The sequence below is a fragment of the Cyprinus carpio genome, chromosome B11 (assembly GCF_018340385.1).
Source record: "Cyprinus carpio isolate SPL01 chromosome B11, ASM1834038v1, whole genome shotgun sequence".
Lineage (NCBI taxonomy): Eukaryota > Metazoa > Chordata > Actinopteri > Cypriniformes > Cyprinidae > Cyprinus > Cyprinus carpio.
The window spans coordinates 610,047-637,401 of NC_056607.1; the positions used below are offsets into that span (position 1 = coordinate 610,047).

The following is a 27,355-nucleotide window of genomic DNA, read 5'->3' on the forward strand; positions in this document are numbered from 1 at the left end:
TGGGAATTTTTTGTCCCATTTAAATGTTCATGAGTTTATTTTCCTATCCTGTCAGTGCATTATTATATCTGAATGACTCGTGCATTGAAAACGAAATGAGAAAACAAACTTTTTAGGACTGTATTGTGTGGATAATTTAGCTTTGGAAAGTGTATGTAATATTAGGGTTAAGGAATATTTTGTTAAAGAATGCTTTGCCTTAAAAATGAAAAATTGGTCGTTATTAACTAACCCTTGGGCATTCATGGATATCATTGAAAAAATGTTATGTTGCACTATGAGATATTGGTGATTTCCGGTTTGTGTTGCATCTGTCATAGGTTGTCAGGGTTTTGTTTAAATATTTTTGTAGCCATCAGTTTAATGACCATGCAGTGCAAGTGTGTACAGTACCTACAGCACATATTAACTGCATGTCAACCAGTAGGGGGAGCTATAACATTTCTGTTTCTGTGAAACCCAAGCAAATGATCACACACTAGTATTGCCACCCTTTGTTTTCTGTGGATTTGATTTAGCAGACTGGACAAGATTGGCGAAACCTTGATTCTCTAGGCATTTTTGTGTTCATTTTGAGTTTGTGTGATTTTGAGGTGGTCTTTGCATCATTGTTCTGCTAGAAGATTCAACTATAGCCAAGGCTTCCTGAAAGTCAGTCAGCTGTGTTAACGTGTACTGGTAATTTATGATATCATGTCTCCTAACAATCTGTCCGTGGGCCTTTGAATGAAAAATACGCCACACATCCATCAGTATACTTCACAGGGACCTTTAGGCTGTGCCAAATCCATTCCTAGTTGTGTGTCTCCAAAAAGCTATTTTGGCCTAATTTCACTAAAGAGTTCCACTAAAAGTTCCAGTAATGTTTGGTAAACTGTAGGTGCATAAGTTGCATGTTATTTAATGATAGCTAAAGCTTTTTTATTGTAACCCTCCCAAACAAGTTGTGGTTATGTAGGTGTCGTCTGATGTTTTGGAGATTTTCTGAACCCAAAACCAACTAATGTCTGCAATTCTTCAACTGTGATCCTTACAGATTTTTAATGAGAATATGGATATTTTTGTGCCGTGAAAAATTATCTATAAAATTATTTGTTCAGATGAATCAGTTGAAAAAAACAGACAGTGGGGCAGGTGTTTCAAAAGGTAAAAGGTTTAGATATTTAAGGACGTCACAGATTTGCATAGAGCATAATCTCTTTTTGTCTGGCTCTCCAGAAAACTTTAAGCTAGCTTTTAGGGTAGCCAGATGTCCTCTGTTTCCTGGGAAATACAGGGCCCTCCCATGCAAAACAGGACATCTGCTTACCGTTTGAAAGCCATTTCATTTAGAGAAAAAAAAACCCAAACAATCAACACAGTCTTTGCAACCCTTCTTATTCTGTGTGGTATTTTTATTCTCGCTTTGAATGTGTGTTTTTTTTTTTTTTTTTTTTTTTTTTTTTTTTTGAGACCACCTTCAGGCATCCTCATGAGATGGGCTCCTTTTTCATTTATGTTTCTTGCTTAAGTTGTTCAAGTCATTTGGTTATGCCTCCTCAGAGACTGCATAATAAACAGCAATTTCTGCCAGTGTCCTCTTGGTTCCAGTGTATTCATCCTCCTCAGCTGTAATTATAAGTGAGCTAATAAAATATTAATGAGAATGTTGTGTGTAATCCCAATGGCTGTAAATAACTGGAGTGTTGCGGGAGTAGGAGGAACAGAGCAAAGACTGCTAACCGGCCACTGTCTAATGGACACTTACTAGGCAACTGCTTCCTTTACTGCTGGACTGATTTTTCTTACCAAGCTTTCTCTGTATGCTCAAGTCACACATGCACACTGAATTGTTTTGCACTGCTTAGTTGTTCCACAAGGTGGCAGCACAGATGCTAGGTGTTGTTTTGCAGTCAAACAAGAAATGGCCAAATATGTGTCAGGGGGTTCAGATATTCACAAAACTCTACTTTAAAGGAATATAAAGATACAAGTAAGTGATACATTTTTGTCATTTAATTTCTGAAGAGAAATAGTGCAGGAACTGGATAAAGATGATACTTTGAAATGTTGTGTGTGATGAGCTTTAGTGACTTAAGTCAACAAAGTCTCTCCTACATCTGTGGAATTATTTTGCCCATTGTATCACATTTCTGGGCTGAGGACTATCGTGAAGCCCAGGAGAATGGGGATGCCTCGGTCTGGTTAGGTGGTCGGAGCCGTTGACGAGGTATGTGGGGGTTCCTGGCGTGAGGTGTGCTGGACCACTCTGCCTCAACGCACATAACTTGTCCTCAGCCATCATTTTCTTCTGTAATTGGTCCTGTCTTCTGTCACAGGGCTGCCAGGAGAAGGAGTTCAAAGGAGATCGCAGGAGACAGATATACAACACACAGAGTCTTTTAATGAATCCACTTGGGAGAAATGTAGAAATCAACCACTTTTAATGACATACACAGGACAAAGAAACTTAGGAAAGGCAGGGCTATTTAAACCAAATGACCATGAACACAGGTGGAAACTAATTAAATAATCAAGCAACAAATGGAAAACTAGGACAAGGCAGGGAGAACAGAAACACAGAACATAAACGTGACACACAGCAGTGAGTAGTGAACGTTTGATCTCATATGACGTAATGTCAGGGCCTGCAATAACACAGTTTGACCAGTAGAGTGTGTTATTTATGTAACACTTTCTGCAATAGATTTCTTTAAAGCAAGCAGCTTTACGATATAAAAAAACAAAAACAAAAAAACGGTGTCAGTTTATGGAGACAGATTAGTCTCAAATATAATTCACGCAAAAAACACGATTCACACATTCGTAAACAATTTCACATGCATGAAACCTAATCCACGTACACACAAAAAAAATTCACGTGCATGAAAAAAAAATATATATATTCACAAAAAAGCAATTCACATGCGCAAAATAAAATTATATATTCATAAAATACATTTCACAAATGCAAAACACAATTCGTAGATATACAACTGGTGCACAAAAACCTTTGAATGTTTAAAATGTACGAGTGTCTGAATGTACAAATCGTCATTTACTACGAATCCACTCGGATTTGTGTGTGTGTGTGTTTTTGAGACTTTCCTGGCAGAGCTCTCTTCCCACGTGGGTCTGTCGTACTCCTTAGCCAATCAGATGCGAGCTTACCATTCAACCAATCATATCATAAATGACGTTCGTGATCATTCGTAAAGTGATCATTCGTAGTAAATGACGATTTGTACATTCAGACACTCGTACATTTTAAACATTTTTTTTCACTTTTAAACAAAGGTTTTTGTGCACAGTTGTATATCTACGAATTGTGTTTTGCATTTGTGAAATGTATTTTATGAATATATAATCTTATTTTGCGCATGTGAATTGCTTTTTGTGAATATATTTTTTTTTCACGCACGTGAATTTTTTTTGTGTGTACGTGAATTAGGTTTCATGCATGTGAAATTGTTTACGCATGTGTGAATCGTGTTTTTTGCGTGAATTATATTTGAGACTAATCTGTCTCCATATCAGTGTCACTTTATTTCCTGCTATATGCAATATTTTAACGAATTGCAAAATCTGAATAATCAATCAAGCCTACTGATTAATCTGTGAAATAACTGACGATTAGTCGATGAATCATTTTGGCTTGCTTAGTCGGTGACCCTTGATTTTCAGTGATTTCGTCAACTTGATTGCACAGATACTATTTGAACTAAACTGAACTGGATGATGACATCACTAAATCAATGATGAACGGATTTTAATTGCAAACTTAGTGTTAACTATTGTCCTTTTGCATTACTACACACTATTCTCCTGTTTAATACTGTAAAGCTGCTTTGATATGTATTGTTAAATGCGCTATGGGTGACTTGACTAGTCATTGTTGGACTAATCAATTATAGAAATAATCATTTGTTGCAGCCCTAGTATGAGCACACATTTCCTAAACAAGGTCTGTAGTACAACCAGCGTGAGTCTGTGGTTAGGGGTTTGTTCTAGAGCAAGCAAGCAACTTCGAGTAAAATAGGTAGTGCTGCCCCAAACTACATTAGTTGACACATCAGAGTAATGTTGTGAACATGTCAAATAAATGTTTTCAAATAAAATTCTTGGCAGTTTAATGTCTTTAAGCTACCCTAGTCTACTGAACCTCAGTGGTGTGTAATTAGCATGTACTAATTACATATGGAGTGATGATGAGTTCGGCAGAGGTCTTACCTTCCTCTGACATTCTCTCTTGATGCTTGTTACCGTGTGACAGGTTTCGGAGGATGCCACACATTTTCTATGTAAACACACACAGTATTTCACACTTCTGTGACAAATTTGTCAGTAATAAGAAGGATGCTGCTCTTTTTTAGGTTCGAAGCACTAAGGCTTTTAGAAACAAAATCTGAGATCAGAAGACGTTCTGGGAAACTGTGATCAGCTACATTTGGTCACATGTCGTTTATAATCTTTAGTCCATTGTTGGCCATCTGTTGTTGGAATCTGGGTGTTCAGAACTGAAATGTTGCCTATATAGACGTGGTTCTGCTGAAGGGTTACGTTGTGTCATGTTGTTACAGGTGTAAGTATACAGGGAACCCCTCTGGAGTCCAGTCTCCTCTGAGCCTCTCTCGGATGGGAGTCTGAGACGGGCCGCACACAAACAGCTTATGTAAGGCCTCCGCTTACACAACCGAGTGCTCGCAAATCGATCGCGGACACAATTGTGAGGATGAACTCTACTGAGTGGTTAAGAGAAATGGATCCTAGGTCAGATCATGTCACAGGGTGTTAGGATTTCATATTGATGTGTGTGTATGTGTGTGTGTCAGAACCCCTGAACTTCGTCACTGTACTCAATCAGCACATGCTTCGGGCTTCACATGATGTTGGTTTTGAGTGTGATATAATGTCTAGAGTGGTCACGTTCCACAATACAGTAACTGCCCAACAACTGGACTTTATGACTTAAATGAAGTGATAGCGTGTGAAAAACTCACAGCCACAATGCAAGAGTGTTCTGAGTGGATGTTACAACAAACTCTATGATTTGAGTTAACATTTGAAGACATTTTGCCTTTCAAAGCTGCCTTTATTTAGAGGTAGTTAACTAAACATCGGCTAACAAAATGTTTTTACTTTTGTCTTAAGCGAAACTTGTATTTTCATATTATAACTAATTCAGCTTTTGTTTGTGGTTATATTAATTTGTAAAAAATAAAAAAAATAGTTCATGTTATTTATTAATTAATTAATTTCTATAAAAGTTTTTGTGTTTGGGAAAATGTTTTATATGAGCAATACACTCGTAGATGTGAGATATGGCTGTATATCTACACGGCTGTGATTCCGCTGTGTTTCGGCCGTAGGTAAACATAGCATGTCGATATACAGCCATATCTCACCGCTACGAGTGTGATATTGTGTTAATACAACAGTTTGATGGCATGACTGTGTAAATACTTCCTTCCACCACGGATTCAAATCTAACGTTTGACAGTTGAACAGCTGAGCCCAAGCTTCCATTACTAATTCAGAAACGTCACATTAGAACTAGTAACGAAGGAATGATGAATTGATTCATTAAAAGTTACTTAGCATTACTGTGTTAAAAGCGGTATATTATGTATAGTAGAATATTATAAGAGAGAGATTGACTGAGCGATCATGATTACTTGCATCTGATCCAGCATTCATTCTTCAGATCAATCTCATATTCACAATAAAACATAAGTTTGAATGTCCGCTAGACTGGTACTATCCTTTCATCTGTTGAGGGTGATTCCTGATGACAGCGCTGCTCGGTACATTTGTTGGCTGTGTACAAGCTGGTTTTGAAAGAAAAGAATAACTTCCTTGTTCAAAACTGCCCTTTAGTATTTTTCAATTGAAAAATCTTTACTGCCGACTCGTAAAACAGTCTCTTTTTTGCCATTTAATTTATATAAAATATGATTTATTGAATAATAATATTTGATAAACAACAACAGCCATCATAAAAGTTGCTAGGCAATTCAGTCAAAAGTACAAAGGCAGTGCTCTGATATACAGCATTGAAGTTACATAAACATGATGAGATTTTGCCAAAACTCTCGAAATTGAGATTTATATATCCTCTGAAAGCTGAATAAATAAGCTTTCCATTGATGTATTATTTGGATCGAACAATATTTGGCTGAGATACAGCTATTTGAAAATCTGGAATCTGAGGGTGCAAAAAAAAAAAAATACTGAGAAAGTCACCTTTGAAGTTGTCCAAATAAATTCTAAGCAATGCATATTACTAATCAAAAATTAAGTTTTATATATATTTCTGGTAGGATATTTACAAAATATCTTCATGGAACATGATCTTTCCTTAATATCCTCATGATTTTTGGCATAAAAGAAAAATTGCTAATTTTGACCCATACAATGTTAGTTTTTGTTGGCTATTTCTACAAATATACCCCAGCGACTTAAGACTGGTTTTGTGCTCCAGGGTCACAAATAATAAATTAATGATACCAAAGACTGCTCGTTGGATTTACCCAAAACATATTATATCTCATGTTTAACCCCTATAGTGTGGTCAGAGGCAGCGGTAAATTCCTGAATATCTGACCGAGGTCAAGCGCTCTCTTCTTCTGTTGATGTTGTGGAGCTCACAACTCCGAAAACGTTGAAGCAAATTTTCAAAGTACATTCTTGCCTAAAATGCTCTCAAAACTAAATTCCGTGACACAAAACAGCATTATTTTTAGAATTATAGTGGATTTAATGCTGTCAAATGATACGATTCGATTCGATTCAACTTTATTGTCATTGCACATGTACGAAATGCAGTTTTAAACCATGATTAAACCCTTAATCACATCCAAAATAAAAGATTTTGTTTATGTACTATAAGTGTGTGTACTGTGTATATTTATTATGTATATATAAATACTCACACACGCATGTATATAATTAAGAAAAAATATTTATATATACAATATAAATTATATAAATATATATGCATGCAAATATTTTCAAAATATATACTGTATGAGTTTGTAATACATAAACACAGTACACACATACAGTATATATTATGTAAACAAAAACTTTTGGATGCAATTAATCACGATTAATCGTTTGACAGCACTAATATATATATTTGTGTGTGTGTGTGTGTGTGTGTGTGTGTATACAGTTAAATATAATAAATATATATTAATTAATATTTAATAAAATATATTACATTACTATCTAATACATATATCTATAACAAATTAGAGTTTTTTTGTTTTGTTTTGTTTTTTTAATCTGTTCAAATTTTAATTGTTGTCTGATGTATTCCAGCCTTTAAGTGTAACACTTTAACTTTGAGTATGAACATTAGTAATAGTGAACATATAATAAGAAATAGATAAAAATAATAAGCATCCTGGATCCACCGGGAGTCTGTGGCAAAATTGAATGAAACAATTAGAGATGTATCATTTTTTCGATTATTCACTAATTTTATCTTAATCATTATACAATGTATTAATGTAATAGTTTTTTTTTTTAAAGTGTTACAAACAAAATCTATTTTTTGTTGTTGTTTTACACTGGGGTTCCCTGGGTTGGCTGCGGGTCTGGACACTGGATCAGTGTTTTTCATACAGAAATAAAAGGAGATGCTTGGATGACCAGATATGAAGGGAACTTTATGATGGTATTGAATTACTCTTAGGGTGTTACAGGAAGAAACTCAAGAAATGAGTGCGTAATGAAAGCATGTGAACAGCTCTCATGACCCATGCGCTCAGCAGTGAGTCAGACTGTGAGAAGCAGAAAGCCCACAGCAGAGGATCCAGAGCGGACCGGCCGGCCGTGTAACCGGAGCTCTGTGAGCGCACTGGGTAAACACAGGTGCTGGCTCCCCCCGTCGCAATGACCGCAGGGGAGCCGTGTGTACCATACACATCGTCTCCTTTGTTCAGTGCTGGGAAATCATCTCTCACACAAGAATGACTGGTCAACAGAAATCTGATGCCCTCGTTTTCAGCAGAAGCCAAACATGCTGCTCTGACTAATTTGTTCTGGGTACCAAGAGGAAGCTTTTGTTGCTGTGAGGCTGTTGGTTAATAGCTCAGAAGACTTAATGGGATCTTAATCATGTTTCATTGAAGTATTAATCATTTAGTCTTGAAAGAATTTGAAGAAAACTGTTGTTCATATTGTAATCTCTGAATTTGGAGACGTGCAAAACTTTTGCTCTCTCAATGATGTATGTGAAAGAGTAGAGAGATCTCAGTTTCCATTTTCATTTCTTTGAGTATGCTTTGATACTGTACCAAAAGGCAGTTTATATATTGACCTATATTTCCATCTAGCTGGTGGAAAAATAAAGAACTGTCAATCAATCTTTGGTTATGATGGAAGTACGTTGGTACCATCTGCTCCAAACAGAGCAGATTAAATTATACAGCTTGATAAACAGAGCCATCAAAATATCCCAGCACAATGTTAAATTTACAGTAAAACCACCATTTACAGTGTTAACTATCATAAGTATACAGGAGGTAAAATAGAAAGCAGTGTGATGAATCAGAGCTGATGATAAGCAGTCTGTCCATAAATTATTGTCAGTACATGTATGCATAACCCACTGTGACTGCTAACAAAAACTAGTCATTTGTGAAGAGTCATGCAGGGACTTCTGGTCATGTTCTTTTATTGTTTTTCACAGCAAATAATAAGGTAGCTCATATTCGTGCTTTCAAAACAAAATCATTTAAAAAATAATTTACAGTGAAAGTATATGTATTTTCGTGTTGAGAATGATTTAGATTTAAACTGTAATTATATGTTGATTCAAAGTAATTTATAATTAATTTATAATTTTTACTTCCCAAATCCATGCATTTGAGCAAAAAAAATAAATAAATAAACAATAAATAAATAAATAAAAATAATATATAACATATAATGCAATGTTAAACCATTTTTTGTTTTTTCTAATTTAAAATTTTTATAGAAAGGTAATTTACAGATAACAAGTTAACAGGATGGTACAATATCATGTGTCCAGTTGTATCTTCCTGCTCTGTTTGTGACAAGAAGGTTTCTGATGAAGCACAAGAACTCCTGCCTCATGTAGTAAACAGAAAACACACAATGCAGCATGAATTCAGTCAAGTGTGTGTGCAGCTCTCTGTGTTTGAGGTACTGGGTTTTATTTAATGTGTCCAAAATGCTTCTAACTATAAGACAATAGCATGGTGTTAGGAAATGTTAGGGTATTCACCAGTATTCATCAGTATTTCAGCACAAATTTCAGTCTTGTTCACTGAAATCCTTCAGTCCAGTGGAATCAGGCCCTGCAATGCTTTGCCATGTGTATTTTAGTCAGTATGGTAAGCAGGAAAATTAGTGCTAGGCAAATGTGTCAATATTATTAAAGATTATAGCTGACTTGATAATGAAAGTCACTGCTGTTTGCCTGCTTCCGTTAATGGTGCGCTATTATACCACCTGGTTTCATGGCATCAGTGATTATTAAAATGACTGATTAATACAGAAGACAAATATCAGCATAATATCAGCATATATCCACATGCGCATGCAGTTGAGTCAGGGTTATAATGGGATGACTAAAACCATTAAAAAATAAAATGAGATATTATGAACTTATTTTACAAGTAGTTACAGTAAAATCAGGTTGAAGTACTAAAATAACTAAAATAATAATAATAATAATATTAATAATAATAATAATAATAATAATAATAATAACTAGATAAAAAAGTTTGTCAAGACAAACTTTAAGTTGGCTTGAGAAAGACTGAACAGAAAGTTTGAAAAATTTAGAAAGTTTGAAAAGTTTAGAAAGTTTGAAAAGTTTAAGAAGTTTAATAAAACAAGTGATTAGCATATTGCTAGCATGATAAGCTAGTTACTAGGATGTCATTAGCATGATTAGCAAAGTTACTAGCATGTTTCTAGCACGATAAGCTAATTACTAGCATTTTGCTAGCATGATTAACAATTTACTACCATCTTTCCATCATCATAATCAAATGACTAGCATGTCACTAGCATGTTTCTAGCATGATTAGGAAGTGACTAGCATGTCTCTAGCATGATTAGCAAGTTACTAGCATGTCACTAGCATGATAAGCAAGTTACTAGCATGTCGCTAGCAGGTTTCTAGCATGATTAGCAAGGTTACTAGCATGTCGCTAGCATGATTAGCGAGTGACTAGCATGTCGCTAGCATGTTTCTCGAGCATGATTAGCATGTGACTAGCATGTCGCTAGCATGATTAACAAGTTACTAGCATGTTTCTAACATTATTAGCATGTTGCTAGGATAGATAGATAGATAGATAGATAGAAATTGTCAGATGATAGATAGATAGATAGATAGATAGATAGATAGATAGAAATAGTCAGACGATAGATATATAGATAGATAGATAGATAGATAGATAGATAGATAGATAGATAGATAGATAGAAACAGTCAGGATGATAGATAGATAGCAGTCAGATAGATAGATAGATAGATAGATAGATAGATAGATAGATAGATAGAAAACAGTCAGATAATAGATAGATAGATAGAAACAGTCAGATAGATAGATAGATAGATAGATAGATAGATAGATAGATAGATAGATAGATAGATAGATAGATAGATAGGAAACTAGGCAGAAATTTTAAAAAGTAATAAAAATGACTCAACAAAATTAGTCAGATGATAGCAGATAGATAGATGAGATAGATAGATAGATAGATAGATAGATAGATAGATAGATAGATAGATGAGTCTGAATGAGTTTGAAAGGGTTAGTAATAGTACATAGAAGGCACGTCTGATTGAGTGTAATGGGCTTCAGTGTGTTTAGATTTGAATTTTTGACAGTTGGAGTTTACGGAATGTTCAGATGAGCAGAGGCTTTTCAATGTAATGTCTATGGGATGTCACTAGCATTATGATTTTTAATCTCGCTACATTTTTTTTATGAAAACCGTAAAGTCCAATCAGTCTAAAAAAGATATAGCAACTAGAGTCAGCATCAGTCTGAAGAGCTGGGCAGGAGTTTGGAGTCTGTAGAGTTAAAGCTCTAGGAGGAGTAGCAGTCAGAAATTTTAGTCTCAGAAGAATAATAATAATAACTGGATAAAAAAGTTTTTAGTCAAGACAAACTTTAAGTTGGCTTGAGAAAGTGACTAGCATGTCGCTAGCAACAGAAAAGTTTGAAAAATTTAGAAAGTGTTGAAAAGTTTTAAGAAAGTTTGAAAAGCAGTTTAGCAGAAGTTTAATAAAACAAGTGATTCGCTAGCATATTGCTAGCATGATAAGCTAGTTTCTAGCAGGATGTCATGACAGCATGATTAGCAAATTAGTTACTAGCATGTTTTCTAGCACGATAAGCGCTAATGATAGCAAGTGACTAACATATTGCTAGCATGATTAGCAAGTTACTAGCATGTTTCCAGCATGATTAGCAAATGACTAGCATGTCACTAGCATGTTTCTAGCATGATTAGCAAGTTACTAGCATGTCTCTAGCATGATTAGCAAGTTACTAGCATGTCGCTAGCAGGTTTCTAGCATGATTAGCAAGTTACTAGCATGTCGCTAGCATGATTAGCGAGTGACTAGCATGTCGCTAGCATGTTTCTAGCATGATTAGCATGTGACTAGCATGTCGCTAGCATGATTAACAAGTTACTAGCATGTTTTATAACATTATTAGCATAGTTAGATAGATAGATAGATAGATAGATAGATAGATAATAGATATAGATAGAAAATGAGTCAGGTACGATAGATAGAATTGTCAGATAGATAGATAGATAGATAGATAGATAGATAGATAGATAGATAGAATAGTCAGACGATAGATATAGATAGATAGATAGATAGATAGATAGATAGATAGATAGATAGATAGATAGATAGATGATAGATAGAAACAGTCAGATGATAGATAGATAGATAGCAGTAGATAGATGATAGATAGATAGATAGATAGATAGATAGAAACAGTCAGAGATAATAGATAGATAGATAGATAGATAGAAGACAGTCAGATGATAGATAGATAGATAGATAGATAGATAGATAGATAGATAGATAGATAGATAGATAGATAGATAGATAGATATAGAAATAGTCAGATGATAGATAGATAGATAGATAGATAGATAGATAGATAGATAGATAGATAGATGATACGTCTGAATGAGTTTGAAAGGGTAGTAATAGTACATAGAAGGCATCTCTGATTGAGTGTAATGGGCTTCAGTGTGTTTAGATTTGAATTTTTGACAGTTGGAGTTTTACGGAATGTTCAGATGAGCAGAGGCTTTTCAATGTAAGTCTAAGGGATTTTTTATGATTTTTAATCTTCATTTTTATGAAAAACCGTAAGTCCAATCAGTCTAAAAAGATATAGCAACTCGAGTCAGATCAGTCTGAAGAGCTGGGCTGAGTTTGGAGTCTGTAGAGTTAAAGCTCTAGGAGGAGTAGCAGTCAGAAATTTAGTCTCAGAAGAATAATAATAATAATAAGTTTAAATAGTAGATCAGTAAGTTGGCTTTCTCAAGCCAACTTAATAAGTTTAAATAGTAAACAAACAAACTTTCTTACCAAACACAACTCAAACTAATAGACAAACACACAAAAAAAGACTAAATCTTTAACAAAAATTCTAAAATTAAAAGGCAACAGAAAAAAAATCTAAAAAACTCAAAAATTCAACAAAAACTGAAATAGTATATCATGATGCTAAAATAAGTGCACTTCTGGTATTTTTAAATGTTGATTTATGTGTTTGCATTGGTGCAGTGATACTGTGACCCCGTAATCTATGGCATCATGAAAAACACATTGAGAACTAATGTGCTTTGTTACTTAATTTGATCTGTGTATCCAGCATGGTGGCTAGACATTCTGACACTTGCATTACTGCTTAAATAGTGTATAAATGGTCTATTATTAAAGCTAGGAGTATTACTATACGTTTTGTTCTTATATTATGTAACAGATTTTGCTGTAGCCCAGTCAGGAAATATACCTCGGTCTGGGGTGCATTTCCCAAAAGGATCGTTAGCTAACTATTGTCGCAAGTTCGGTCATTACCAACATAGTCCAACGATTCGGTGTTTCCCGAAACCATAGTTCAAACGAACATTCACGTAAGAGGGAACCCACGGTGAATCAAACATCAAATAAAGCAAAGTGACAGGGAACAAAAAAATCATAAATTAGTCATCAGGTGCCATGTTCAATACAACACCATCTTAGATATGTCTAATCTGTAAAATAGCAGAAGTTATTCCTACACCACACGCGTGTGATGTCATTAACAATGGCCCTATGTTGTTGAACTAATGTGGTTCAAACGACGGAGATGCGACCGTGTTCGGGAAACAGTGGTAACTAGCTAGTTTGTTTCAACACAATGCATCGTACTATTGTGGTTAATCAGCGAGCTACGTCGTTGTACAGAAAACACACCCCTGGTAGTTTGAATCAGTCGACATGATCTTCTCATTCTTTGTAGTGTAACTTCTCTTTGTTCTTGCTCTTGTGTAACACTGTTTTGGGCACATCAGCATTTGAATTGTGCCTGACTGCAGTGGGTTGGCCTGGAAGGGGGATCCCTCTCTAATGCTATTTTTAGCCTGCTGCATTGTCATTCGCTCTGAAATACCGCAGGACTCCCGATCAATCCTCTGCGTCACTGTTGCTACCTCAAGGAGGAAAGAGATTGCATTCGGCTCCCTCACAGCCCGCCATGCTGCCGCTTTCCAATCCTGTCCTGTCATAGTGACCTACTGTTCCCCATCAACCTTGGCTTGCTGTTACAGTCTTACGTTCTGCATTGTGACCTGTCTCGATGGCAGATCCTCGAGCCCCTCATGTGATGGCCTTACTATCAGTAGTCCTTCTCAAACAGTGATGCCCAAAGGACTCGTGCTGTGGCTAAATATAGACTGGCGAGCTGATGAATTATGCAAGGCCACACTCGCAGTCCTCAGTCTGTCCACAGCGTTCACGAGAGCAGAGATGGGGAGAATATGACAGCTGGCTGTTTAACGTGCAGAACTGCATGTTCGTTTTGTGGCGACGGCTCAGTGCTAGAATAACAAGACGCCCACTCACAGATGCTCCACTAAACCACAGCCAGATTCACACTTAGATTTCCAGCTTTGATTGTCAGCACTCCGTTCTGTTGATACGATAGTTATGAAAATAGAACAGAGCTGGGAAAAAGCGAGTGATTGAAAGATGGGTCACCCAAATTTTTGCAATGTGGCATTGTTTCTTTACAGCAGTTCACAGTGTCCGTGTTAAAACAACAATAAAATTGAATGCACTGTATACACTCCTAAAAATAAAAAGGGTGTTTTGCAGTGTTGACAAAGAAGAACCATTTTGGTTTCCCCAAAGAACCTTTCATAAAGGAAGCATTCTTTTCATTAATGTAAAGAACTTTTTAAAGGAATAGTTGAAATGAAATGAATAGTTGAAATTTTCATAAATGAAAATTGGCTGAAAAAGTACTCACCCTCAGGCCATCCAGGATTTGGAGAAGATATGGATCTCAATGGAGAATGGGAATAATAATGCTTCCTCTTGTGAAGATCCATCTCCTTATAACGAGTGCTTGAATTGTGCATATTTCTTTCCTAATTAGATACTTTTTCACTGGCGAAAAAGCAACATCATGGTTAGAGGACTCATATTTTAGCGGAAAGCAATGGTTTGAAGTTAAAACGTCATAATGATCGATTGGCTCAAGATGTTTACTGATGGACTGGAGTGTTGCTGATTACTTGTGGATTATTGTGATGTTTTTATCAGCTGTTTGGGCTCTCATTCTGACGGCACCCATTCACTGCAGAGGATCCGCTGGTGAGCAAGTGATAGAATGACACATTTCTCCAAATCTGTTACCATTAAGAATAAAAACCTAATCTTCGACGGCCTGAGGGAGAGCAACTTTTCAGCAAATTTTCATTTTTTGGTGAAAATAGTCATTTAGTAGTCCTGTAAAATGAGTCCAAATATGCTTTTTCCTCTTTTTGTGCAATGGAAATGATACCTTAATGTTTGTTAAGGTTGTTAAGGTTGCCTTTAAAAAAAAAAAAAAAAAACTTTATTTAGAGAGTTTACCAAGTCATCATGCTTCACACATCAAGCTTTGTATAAGGAAGAGAAAGAAATTTATTATTCAAGCATTTTGAACTATTACGTGATATAATCATTGTTAGAACTCATGAGTAGATTATTAAAGAGTTATCTTGTCTTCAGGGATGCCTTTTGATCAGAAAGGACTGTATAATACAGTTCTCTGGAGTAACTGTTACAAACGCTAGTCTCACATCTCTCGTATCACTCCATGCCTTCTACTTGCATAATAAAATAATTATAACTCTTAGAAATATTTAATGCACATTTATTTATTTGCCAAGCAGCTTGATGTCAGGTGCTGGTCACTCTGGTGATCAGCAGACTGTACAGTAATCTTTTATTTATTTATTTATTTATTATTGAATCATTTAATAATTATATGTAAAAGAGACTGAAAACAAATGTCTTGTTTAGCTCCCAGTGATTTTAGTGATAGTATTTTAAGAATGCCATGTGTTCAATACTGAAACCTGCAGTGCCTTGTGAAAAAAAGAAAATCATTCTGAGATAAATATAAATAGACTGCCATCACATGAATGTCATGCTGTAGTGCACAGTGCAGGGGAATATGTAGCCTGAAATAGTTCCTTCTTCCAGAAAACACCCAATGTAGAAATCCAGTCAGTTGCTATTTATAGAAGCAACAATTTATAGCCCACATCACGACTCATGGCTCATACTCCAGCTCGGTGCACACTGGGCTCATTACCCTCTCCACAGCTTTCAATGGCAGCTGCAGTTGCTAGGCAACAGTGCCCAGTCAATAGTGGCTGGATGTGTTTTTTTGTATCTGGTGGCAATGTAGGGGAGTCTCTCTTTTAGCTGCTGAAAAATGAATTGTGGTTCTGTACAGTACAACATGCAATTCAAGGCACAATTTCTACCTTCAAGGCAGAAACAAAACGTTCAGTACAAGCATATGATACAATTCCCAGTGTACATATCGCTTAATGACAGTTTTGCAGTAAACTGCACGTTTGTGCCTCTGCCTCATTAGTGTTTCTGATGACAAGTGACTGAACATAATTTTGACATTACATGAACAAAACGTGAGCGGAGCAGCTTGTTTCTACAGATCTCACCTGTTTTATTAGTGTCAGGTGGAAGTCCATAAGTCTCATCATCAGCATCTTTACCATGACAGAAGTCATTTTCTACCACTGTAAGGAATGCCATCAATTTATAGTATATCTGTCAAAATTCTGTGTCATTGGTTATAACAGGAGTTTTGGCACTGATAGGCTCACACTGCTCCAGCGATTGTAAAAATAAAAGTACAAAATATATTTGAAAAACATTTATTTTATGCTAAATATACTACAAATACAGTTACATATTTTTGTACTTAATAAAAATACCCTGCAGTAGTGCTTTTGTTATACTAAACTGGTAAACTAAAAGTCTGCTGAACTGGCACAACTAATTTTGTGCTTAATGCACTTTAATTGTGCGGAAGTCCAACTAAAGATATACTCAAGTGTATTTGATTGTACTAAAGTGGAACTATTGCTAGTATACTTCAGGCACACTTTAAATATCTCACATTTAAAGACCGATGTTATTCAAAGATCATACAATCCTCATCAATAGTGATATTAAACACATTTAGACTTATTATTAAGAATGTGTATTGTGCACAATCAGTACTCCAAATAAAGTTTAATTATCATTTTATCAATTATCACAAGTCTCGAGTGACATATCAGTAGATTTGTTAATAGATTTGAACTATATTTAGTATGAAATAAATGCATTTTAAACATATTACTTTTTTACTTGGGAAGAGAATGATCTTTGATTGCTTTTTGTATATAAAATAATCATGATATAAATAATGGATGGTTTTCAAGCTGCTAACAGTTTAGTCACTGGCTTGATTCACTAATGCAGAAACAGCAGTAAAATATCTGTACATGTGCCCTTACAGCCATCACAAGTCATGGGAAGTTGTGGCCTAGTGGTTAGAGAATTTAACTCCTAATCCTAAAGTTGTGGGTTTGAGTCTCAGGCCGGCAATACCACGACTGAGGTGCCCTTGAGCAAGGCACCAAACCCCCAACTGCTCCCCGTGCACCGCAGCATAAATGGCTGCCCACTGCTCCGGGTGTGTGTTCACTGCTGTGTGTGTGCACTTTGGATGGGTTAAATGCAGAGGACGAGTTCTGAGTATGGGTCACCATACTTGGCTGTATGTCACGTCACTTTCATATTCCGTTTCAGATTATTATATTATGTTTCTCAAGGTTTAGTTTTTTTTTTTTTTTTTTACCTAGAAAGGTCTTTCTTTAGCTCACAGCAGTATGGCTCTTGTGACTGATAATCAGACATGAGTTGTTCAGAACACGCCTCCTTGATTACATATGATAATGACACATGTTAAGGAGCGTGTTGAGAGGTCAAGCATGTTACCGATGCAGCACTACAACAATATTATTGACTGTATGTTCCTGGCCTGCATTCTCTCTGCTAAATTAAGCACAGCTTTGCAACCAGGCAACAGCCCAATGGATCCATGGTGACTTCATAACTACTAGATATCATACGGGACGTGCATGACGCTAGCGCCGGATGTGACATCGCCTTTACAACTCCAAAAAAAGCCCAGATCCTGGAATTAGATGCTGCCACCATACAGAGCTGCCATCCCACAGTGAAAGTGCTATATTTACATTTGAATACACTTGCTAATTAAGTCATCAGAGGCACAATACCATACACAACCAATTAAACGCTGCCCACATTCCATTGCATCAGAGTTACGTATTCCAGATCTTCAATGCAAAGGCACATGGTTTCTAAATCTTTTGTCCTGTTTTATTCTTTCAAGAAGGAAATGAAAATGATTTTAATTCATTTCCCAATATATATTCCTGTTCTTGCTGTGAACGGCTGAGCTGTGCATGTTATTCCAAAGAGTATGAATAAACAGAAGTGTAAAAAAAAAGGTATATTTTGACAATTTACAAAGCAGCATACAAGAAATGGGTGATGTTTTGAAAGCTGAACAGATGTAGTATAGTACTATATACTTCTAAAATAGCACCAATCCACCAAACTGGTTCCAATAAAAATCCCAGTATTGGAAAATCAATCACTGGAAAGGGCTGAGTTGCTATGTGGGCCACAAATAGACAGTTCCTCCAGGGGCAGACATTGTTTCAACCCAACAGCAAATCGATTTGTGTTCATTCCCAGTTCTGGCCTCATGAGGATACAATCTATTCAAGGAAAGAGCTGAATGGGTCAAAAATAATGCATCTTGTTTGACTCTAATTTACCCAACTTGAAGAATGAAGAAAAGATGATTTCTCATAGTATTTATAGTATAGTATTTATACTACTGAGGTAACCCAAGCATCTTTTCTTAAAAGCGGGCCAGTAAATTAATTTTCTTGTAATGAATCAGTCGCATTTGTTGCCTCACAGCTGTCATGTGTTTCTGAAGTACATCAGAGGAGAAGCACAGCGGGCGCCAGTTCAGACCGTATCACACTTTAGAGTGACTATAGATGTGGAGGCGTTTGAAGATCAGACCTCACGTTGTTCCTGTAGTGGGTTATGCAGGGACAGACCAAGGCCACCAGCTCTTTGTCTCACATGTTGCTCTGTTCTAAAGAGCAGACCTGGGGTCAGCCGAGAGATCTGATGAATTCTTAAAAGCGAGCCATGAATAAAATTGCTTTCATGTCTAAGCCTTTATTTATATATTTACTAAATAGTACAGTATGTACGGCATTTTGAATATGGCTCAATATTTGGCTACCTTTCTATTTGTCATATATCTTGATATTAATGTGAGTGGATCATTTCAAGCAGCTAGTGTTGCTATGTAGACTCAAATGTTTAATGCAAGTGAAATCAAGGCATGGGCTCAATGTCTTCTTTTTTTGTGATAGGATAGATAACTTTGTCATTACGTACTGCAAATGGCACTGTGTAATATTACATGTGTAAGAGAAACAAAGAATCAAGATTTCAGTTCCTTCATCTCTCCCATACATCTAATTTTTACTACGCACTCGGGAATCCAAATGACACCCAAAGAAGCACCCTGGAAGTTACATAAACGCTCAAACTATTCCTAAGCATGAATGTAACTTTTGTAATGATGCTTGGCATCCTTGTCCCTCAGGGTTTTCTAGAAACACTTGGCTGTCAGTCAAAGCCATAATAGCCACCCATGCAGTCAGTGACTGTCTAAAGCTTCCTTCATATCTCCAGCCGCTCTACTGGGTCGACCGGAACGAGGGTCGGGCATTAAGGCACAGCTCGCTGGACAATGGCAGGCCGTGAAATCTAGACTGACTCAGAACCACTCACTGACAGTCCCATCAGGGCCTGCTCCTGTAACCGGCTTATCGCTCTGACACAGCGGTGGCTCACTTAATATATAGCACATCCTCATGTTTCATAAGTGGAGGAAGGAGCAAGACCTCAGGGTAGCAGGGTGTTCTGAACTAGAAAGAACTAAACACCTTTGAGATGTTGTATTGTGCTGATAAAACATTCCTCTGAATAGCCATTTCTCCATAAGCACTCTCTGTATAGCACATTTTCAGAAGTAAATGCTGGATTTGAGTGGGATTTAGATGTATTTCAGGTTTTACATGTTGGAAAAAATTCATAGCCTTTTTATAGTCTGTATTCATTATATATATATATATATATATATATATATATATATATATATATATATATATATATATATATATATATATATATATATAACAGTAGCAAACCAACCTCTGAAATATTTTGGAAAACCGGTAACACTTTGCTGTAAATTCCATTACTTAACACTATTTATTAAGATTTGTTAGTATTAGTTAATAAACATAGATCTGTTCATTGTTAGTTCATTTCATGGTTAGCTTGGGTCAATTAAATAATATTAACACACATTATTTTTAATTTTGATAATTTGATGTATATTAACTTTAGGTTAATAAATGTTCAGTAAAGCTTTACAACAAGGTTCCATTTGTTAGCATTAGATAACGGCATTAGTTAACATAAACTAACAATAAAAAATACTTCCAAAGCATTTATTAATTAAGTTAATATTAATATTATTAATACATCAGTTAAATCGAAAGTTGTATATATTAATGTCATTTAATGGACCTGAGTTAACGTACTAAAAATGAACAGTTTTTATTAACTAACGTTAATAAAGATCAATAAATACTGTAACAAATGTATTAATCATTGTTAGTTCATGTTATTTAATTCATTAAATATAGTTAACAAATGGAATCTTATTGTATTTTTCATTATAGTTCATGTAAATTAATGCAGTTAACTAATGGAACCGAAAAGTGGAATTCATTTTAGTATTGTTTCCGTTTTTCCCATGTTGAGTGCATTTAAAGGCTTCAGTGAATGCGGTGTCACAGCTGAGCTTCCGCTCCGGATGCCTCGGCTTAATCTCCCCACAGCTAATATTTCCAGGACCTGGGCCAATCAGGCGAGATTGAAAAATATCCATCTCTTGTTTGGAACTGTGTTTTTTAACAGCAGTTGGTGTACAACCTTAAGCCTGCTGTTTGTATGATTCACGGCGTCATGTTCTGTTGTGCCACAACAATTAAAGTGGGTGAACACAACGTTTCATCATACTAAAGACTTCAGCTGTCGTGTGAATCTGTCAGTGAGCAAGTGATATGAAGCTACACATCATATAGGTGACATAAGTGTCACCTAGGGCCCCAGTGTCCTGGGGGTTTGCAAGGTGGTCTACAATAAATGAGCAGACCATACTTTTTAATATGAGGTCTATACATTATCTTAAAGCACAGTTAGACAAAACAAATCAGTCTTGTCTCATTGAACAACTGTGTCAAATCTTTTTTTTTTTTTTTTTTTTTTGTCATGCCATCCCATGACTCATTGCTTGATTTTCAAAGTGTGTGAGCACATCCTTTCCATACAGATGTGCATGTGTGTTTCGTCACTGATGCAGTTGGGATACAATTCTATATTCAGGCTATATAGCATCTGCAGATTTTTAAGTGAATTTATTCTTTGTGTAAACGTCAAAATCATCTTTTCTGCCAAGGAAAGAAAAGGAAAAAAAGAAGTGTAGGGAATTGTGGTGCATTTGCTGCTGGACCTTACATAAAACACACACTATGATATTTAGCCATTTATAGTTGGATTTCAAACGTTTAGAAAATCGTTTAGGTTTATGTGACTTTATCATGAAAGCATATTATTGTTTAAATAAGTTGAACGATTACATAATTTTGCATGCATATATTTCTTCATATGCATATGAAAGCCCCGCCCAACGCATCTCTCCACAGCGTCCCTTAGAAACTCAGAGTGAATTTAAGCGGTGCGTCAACGCCAAAGCTTTTCCCTTCGAACAGTGTCCTTTAGCAGATGAGTTGTTCTAATTTAGTGGAATATGCGATCATCTTTAATATTGTTTCGATATTAAAGCACGATCCACCAGCGGTGTGGATGGAGGTTGTATTTTCCCTGACTGCAGCATATTCCTCCGGCGCGCGCACTGAGTGTGCGTGGAAATCTCTGCCGCACGCGCCGCCCCCTTTATAAATGATGCGTAAAGGATCTCCAGTATCACACACAGCACTCTGAGACTTCAGAGAACTCAGGACCAGATGCTCATCTCTGTCTCCACTTCATCTTTTCTATTGCTTTTTGATACAAACTGACACTTATTTCTTCGTCGATGAGGCTTTTGCGTAATAACAGTGCTCCCATGAACAAGTGCCGTTCGCTTCATTCCGTGAAATCAGGGAATCTCAAGCACAGATAATCATAAACCTGGTGATGTGGAAGTGCTTTAGTCGTGCTGATCCTCGGCGATGTTTAGACGCGAGATGGGACGCAGGGTTTCCCCGTAACATGCGCGGATCGCGGGATCCCCGCTGCTGAGCAGAGACCGTCACAGACACTTTGGAGACAGCATTAAAATGGTCCAGAACGTGATTTTGGTGTTTTTCCGCAGGAGACTGAGTCAGAGACCAGCAGTGGAGGAGCTGGAGAGCAGGAACATCCTCAAACGTGAGTATCGCACCTGTCAGATCAGAGATGAAGCGTCTGGGAGGCTGGAGGTAGACTTTTCTTCCTCTGGAAATCATGTTTATTACCTGCCTGTTGACAAATAGCATTACCATCTTGATTTAAATTCATACTACTATACAACTATATTCATCTTTTTTTTCACCCTTTGTGAAATTGAAGTACAAATATTCCATGTAGTCTAATGAACAGTTTGAGTTATGAAGTTTTGATGAGTAGGCTATATCAGGCTGCAATTATATTCACAAACAGTGTGAGCACCCAATAGCCTTACATTTATTTATTTATCTATTTATTTATTCATTTATTTATTTATTATTTTGAAGTAATGAAAACAAAGATCATTGGAGTATCTTTTACAAGAAAATACTATTTCAGTTTTTCAACTTAAAAATATCACATTTTATTTAATGTGACTTGGTGTTTCTTTGTAGTTTGTGAATTAACTGAGTGAAAACTCTTTCAACACTAAATATTTTTAAGTGTATTTCTATGGTAAAAGTTATATTCAGTATTTCTTATGTAACAGGTCTATGTAACAGGTCTCTCTATATATATATATTAAAAAAAGAAAAAAAAAGATAAATAATTGAGTTCAGGACAAAAACAATCCACACACACACACACACACACACACACACAGGTAGGCGTGAATCAGGGACGTGGGAACTATATTGTGAGAGGGGGGGGCGGGATTCTTTGGGGGTTTGGGGGGGGGGGTGTTAGTGTAGGCCTATAGTAAGCTGTGTTATGTATCCTGATTGACTTTATGATTAGTTAAATCTGTTTTGCACATGCATCGCCACAGAGTTAACCATTTCAGACAGTACAGGACAGCCTCTGTCTCGTTCACTTCACGTCTGTGGCCGTTATGCACAGCTCAGTGTGGCCCAGGCACGGCGCCAGGATTCCGGTTTTGGATGGGCCAGACCAATCGTGGATGGGCCTTAAATTAAAAATGTTAAATTAAAAAAAAAAAAAAAAAAAAAAAACTTTATCCAATCACTGCTTAACCTAATAAATAGCCTGTTCTAGTATATAACAGGCTATTTATTACTGTTATATTATCTGTGCGTATACATAATATAGATTTTAATAGCTTGATGCTCTTTAAAATATTTTGTTGCATTGTTAAAAGTTTCGGTGCATAGGACAGACCTATCCGCGATCGCTCTCCAAGGTTCTGACCAAAGAAGAGCGCTTTGGAATCTCCATTACGCATGAAACGCATCATACCTGGGCTGCGTTTCCCCGATAACATTGTCTCTTAGCGCGCTACGAAGACTCTTCAGGTATAACTTAACTAAAGATATACTACCACTAAAGGTATACCATTGCTAGGCGTCTTCAGGGGTATCATCCACTCGCGAGGCATATAGGCGCTGAAAGGCAGAGGCGCTGGCGCCCTCCTAGCAACGGCGCTGTTTTTGGTAAAACATGATTTTGACGACTTCATTAAGTTTTGTTTTATAGAAAACTCTTTTTAAAAGATATTCGTTTTGTATAAATTGTATCTTAATTTTGATCAATGTTTTATCAATCACTTGCCCATATTTAATAAATAAGAAGCAAATATATAGCAGACAATGTAATAACCTTAGTGTAATTGACAGAATTACTAAAAAATATTTTGCTACCTAAAAGTTAAAGATTTTTTGTGTCACGCATGCATGCATGTCTATTTCCCTCATATTAAATATAAAACGCATGTGGACTGATATTTTTCCAATGTCTGGACTCCTTTATTAATAGAGTATATAAACAGACGTTTCAATATATTGGTATTAAATGCATTTTCTGAGAATTTATATTTCAAGTTTTTACTGCAAATGTCGAAATGCGCGCTCTTTGGTCAATCAGTGCTTGAATCACTGATCACATTAGAATAAAATATCTCATAATAAAATACAAAATCGACTGATTTATGAATGTATATGCATAGTTCTCATCAGTCGGAAATACAGATAAACGCTTTCATTTGTTGTATTTTTGATCCTGAAAGAAAACAGAACAACAAAAGAGCGAATCATATGCCTACATGGAGTCCGTACGTGTTATGCTTCTTACGCGGACTTTTGGGACTCAGTTTTGAACTGGTGTCAAGGCGCAATGAATGAAATGCACAAATGGTAATTAAATAGTACCCTTGAAATGAACGAATGAATGATGATCTGCTTTTATGTAATTTTTCCTTTTTTATTCAGAATATTCACAAATGTGTTAGCTATGGCATGAAATATCTGATATTCCGATTGTCAAATACATGCAAGTGGAAGTGTATTGTTGTTGAAACACCTTTATAACGATCGCGTTAGTTGAGCTGTATGCGCGATATAATTTTATGACACAAAATTTTGAAATGTAGGCTTAAATCAAACACATTTTAATTCAGATTCTGTATATATATATATATATATATATATATATATATATATATATATATATATATATATTCCGTATATATATATATATATATATACGGAAAACAAAAACAACGAAAAAAAACAGCTGGCTGACCCCTAGAGGGGTGGGGTGGGGTGGGGAAGAGAGGGGGGGCGGCCGCCCTCCCCGCCCCCCCTGTTCCAACGTCTAAGGCGTGAATGTAATTTCAGCTCATTTGGAATAGAGAGATTATAGATGCAATCCGTCTGGAGCTCGACACAATAATATCAGTGATTAGAGATTGACAGGGCGATGGTGGCGTGGCAGAGATTACACAGGTCTGCACATGATCGCAGTCTGAGTCAAACTGAGAGTAATTTCAATCTTTCATTGAATTGCTCTGTAATATTGTAATTCTTTGGGGATGATTTTCACATGATTTAAATCTTTAGTGAACTTTACAAGGAAAAAAAACATTTGTGTGTTTAGGCTTTTCTTCATTAGTGTAAATGGAATTTTGATGTATTTCTAGCAAGTGTCCCCATGCAGCACACTCGTGATGGGGTTTGTTGGTTTAGGCGAGGCCTCTATCTTGGGCCGCGGCACCTGTGTCTTCTGACTCTGAGCAGCTGTCTGCTGACTTTGGCTGATCTCTCTGCGTGCAAATGCTCCAGACACTCACTCATTCTCCAAGAACTGGTATTTGAGACAAGATGTTAGTCAAAGCAAGGAAAAGCAATGAGGAGAGAGTCCTGAAGTGACAGACTAGTTTCATCATACTAGATTTGTCCCCATATTTTCCCACGCTAAGTCCTTCGCGGCACAGATTCAGATAATCCACGTATTTGACAGAGGGAAATGTAAGAGAACAATGTTATCCTGTGCTGTGAAAGTATAAAGCCTATTAAAGAAATGCAGCAATCTGGCGCTCTGGTGTAATGCGCAGGGACACAAGGGTCTTCTGGACAGCTGCGGACACAGATGTTCAAGAGATCTGATTTTAACACGAGCTAGACATTGAAACAAGCCATGAGAGATTAAGAATGTTGGTTTATTTTCATTAAAAATGCAGTATACATATTGAAAAAATTGACATTTGAATCAGGAGGAAAACTGACTTGCAGTAGTGCATGAGTGTAAGTGCTGTGGAGTGTGAGCATGATCTTCGTGTTGTGTGCTGGATTAAAACTTCAGAGTTAATCTGTACCTCTGTGGATTGTGTGTGCCTTTTCTCATCTGTGAATTTTTTTTTGGGTGAATTTGCAGAGAGGAATGACCAGACAGAGCAAGAGGAGAGAAGGGAAATCAAGCAAAGGCTAAACAGAAAGGTATGTGGGTCCTGACAAAAATATCTCACTGATCGAGTCACATATGCATACACATATTTGTTGTCATTTGTCTGCTTACCCTGCACTATTCACTGTTATCTGAGGACAGAAACTGTTACTGCTGTAATACCAGTCATTCACAGTCAGTCAAAAGCTTATAATCTCCCTGTCATCATATAAGAACAACAACCAATAATAATACTAAGAGAGCAATCTCGACTGTTAATGGCAAAGAATTGATTCATGTAATATTGAAGCAGCAACTCAAAAGTGTGTTCTAACAACAGCTGGGTTTGTCCATATTTGACCCAAAAAAAAGAACCCAGCATTTTTTAGACTCCAGTCTGTGTTTTTTATGAGCATTACATCTATTGAAACTCATCTCATCCTTTACAGAATTTAAGAAGGAACAATCTGTTTTTTCCTTGATGCAGCTGTTCAGCTAAACCTCTCCTTTTCTTGTCTTTCCAGCTGAATCAGCGGCCCACTGTTGACGAGCTGCGGGACAGAAAGATTCTGATCCGTTTCAGTGACTATGTGGAAGTGGCCAAAGCTCAGGATTACGACAGGAGAGCAGACAAGCCCTGGACTAGACTATCTGCTTCAGACAAGGTGTGCATTAGAAACTCACACGCGCCCCCTGCAGGCCAACACACACTGATACGTTGAGATAATAAAGATGCATTTGATATATAAAAAAAATATAAAATTCTATCTAAAATATCATGATGTGAACCTGTTATATAAAATGCATTAATAAAATAAAAATAAATAAAAAAATAGTTGTATAATTAGCCTCAGATGTTCTGCGGAGTTCACATTTTCTGTGCTTATTTAAAAAATTATTAATATTTTTATTTATTTATTTATTTATTTATTTATTTATTTATTTAATTTTACGGAAATAATTTATACAAGTTGTGTTAAATAGGTCCAAGCAGCATTATTAAAATTATTATTATTATTTTTTTTTTAAAGGAATAAATACTTTCATTTAGCAAGGATGCATTAAACTGATTGAAAGTGACATTAAAGACATTTATAATGATTTCTATTTCAAATAAATGCTGAATTTTCTATTTGTCAAAGAATCCTGAAAAAAAGGGTTATGGTTTCCATGAAAATATTATCATCACAACTGTTTTCAACATTGATAATAATCAGAAATGTTTCTTGAGCAGCATCAGCATATTAGAATGATTTCAGAAGTAATGATGCAGAAATTTCAGCTTATAAATTACATTTGAACATATTTGCACATTATTTTAAAGTGTAATAATATTTCACAACATTACAGACTTGACTGTGTTTATGATCAGATAAATGCTGCCTTAAGGAGCAAAAACAAAAAGACAAAATCCTTTTCTATTATAAATAAACACACAAGGTCCAGAAGATGTGTAAAAATGGATGATGTTCGTTACATTCTGTGTGTGTCTTATCATGACCAGTTTGTG

General features: G+C 36.1%; 1 protein-coding gene across 3 annotated transcripts in view; it reads left to right on the forward strand.

The window, feature by feature from the left end:
- The window catches only part of LOC109062748 (phosphatase and actin regulator 3-like), a 60,678-nt gene that overhangs the window by 31,807 nt on the left and 1,516 nt on the right, over positions 1 to 27,355 (forward strand). For all 3 annotated transcript variants that reach the window (XM_042733488.1, XM_042733489.1, XM_042733490.1), the window contains exons 9-11: positions 22,115 to 22,170; positions 25,837 to 25,898; positions 26,370 to 26,510. In XM_042733488.1, coding sequence (XP_042589422.1) covers positions 22,115 to 22,170; positions 25,837 to 25,898; positions 26,370 to 26,510 — 259 coding nt within the window. The remainder of the gene's footprint in view (positions 1 to 22,114; positions 22,171 to 25,836; positions 25,899 to 26,369; positions 26,511 to 27,355) is intronic.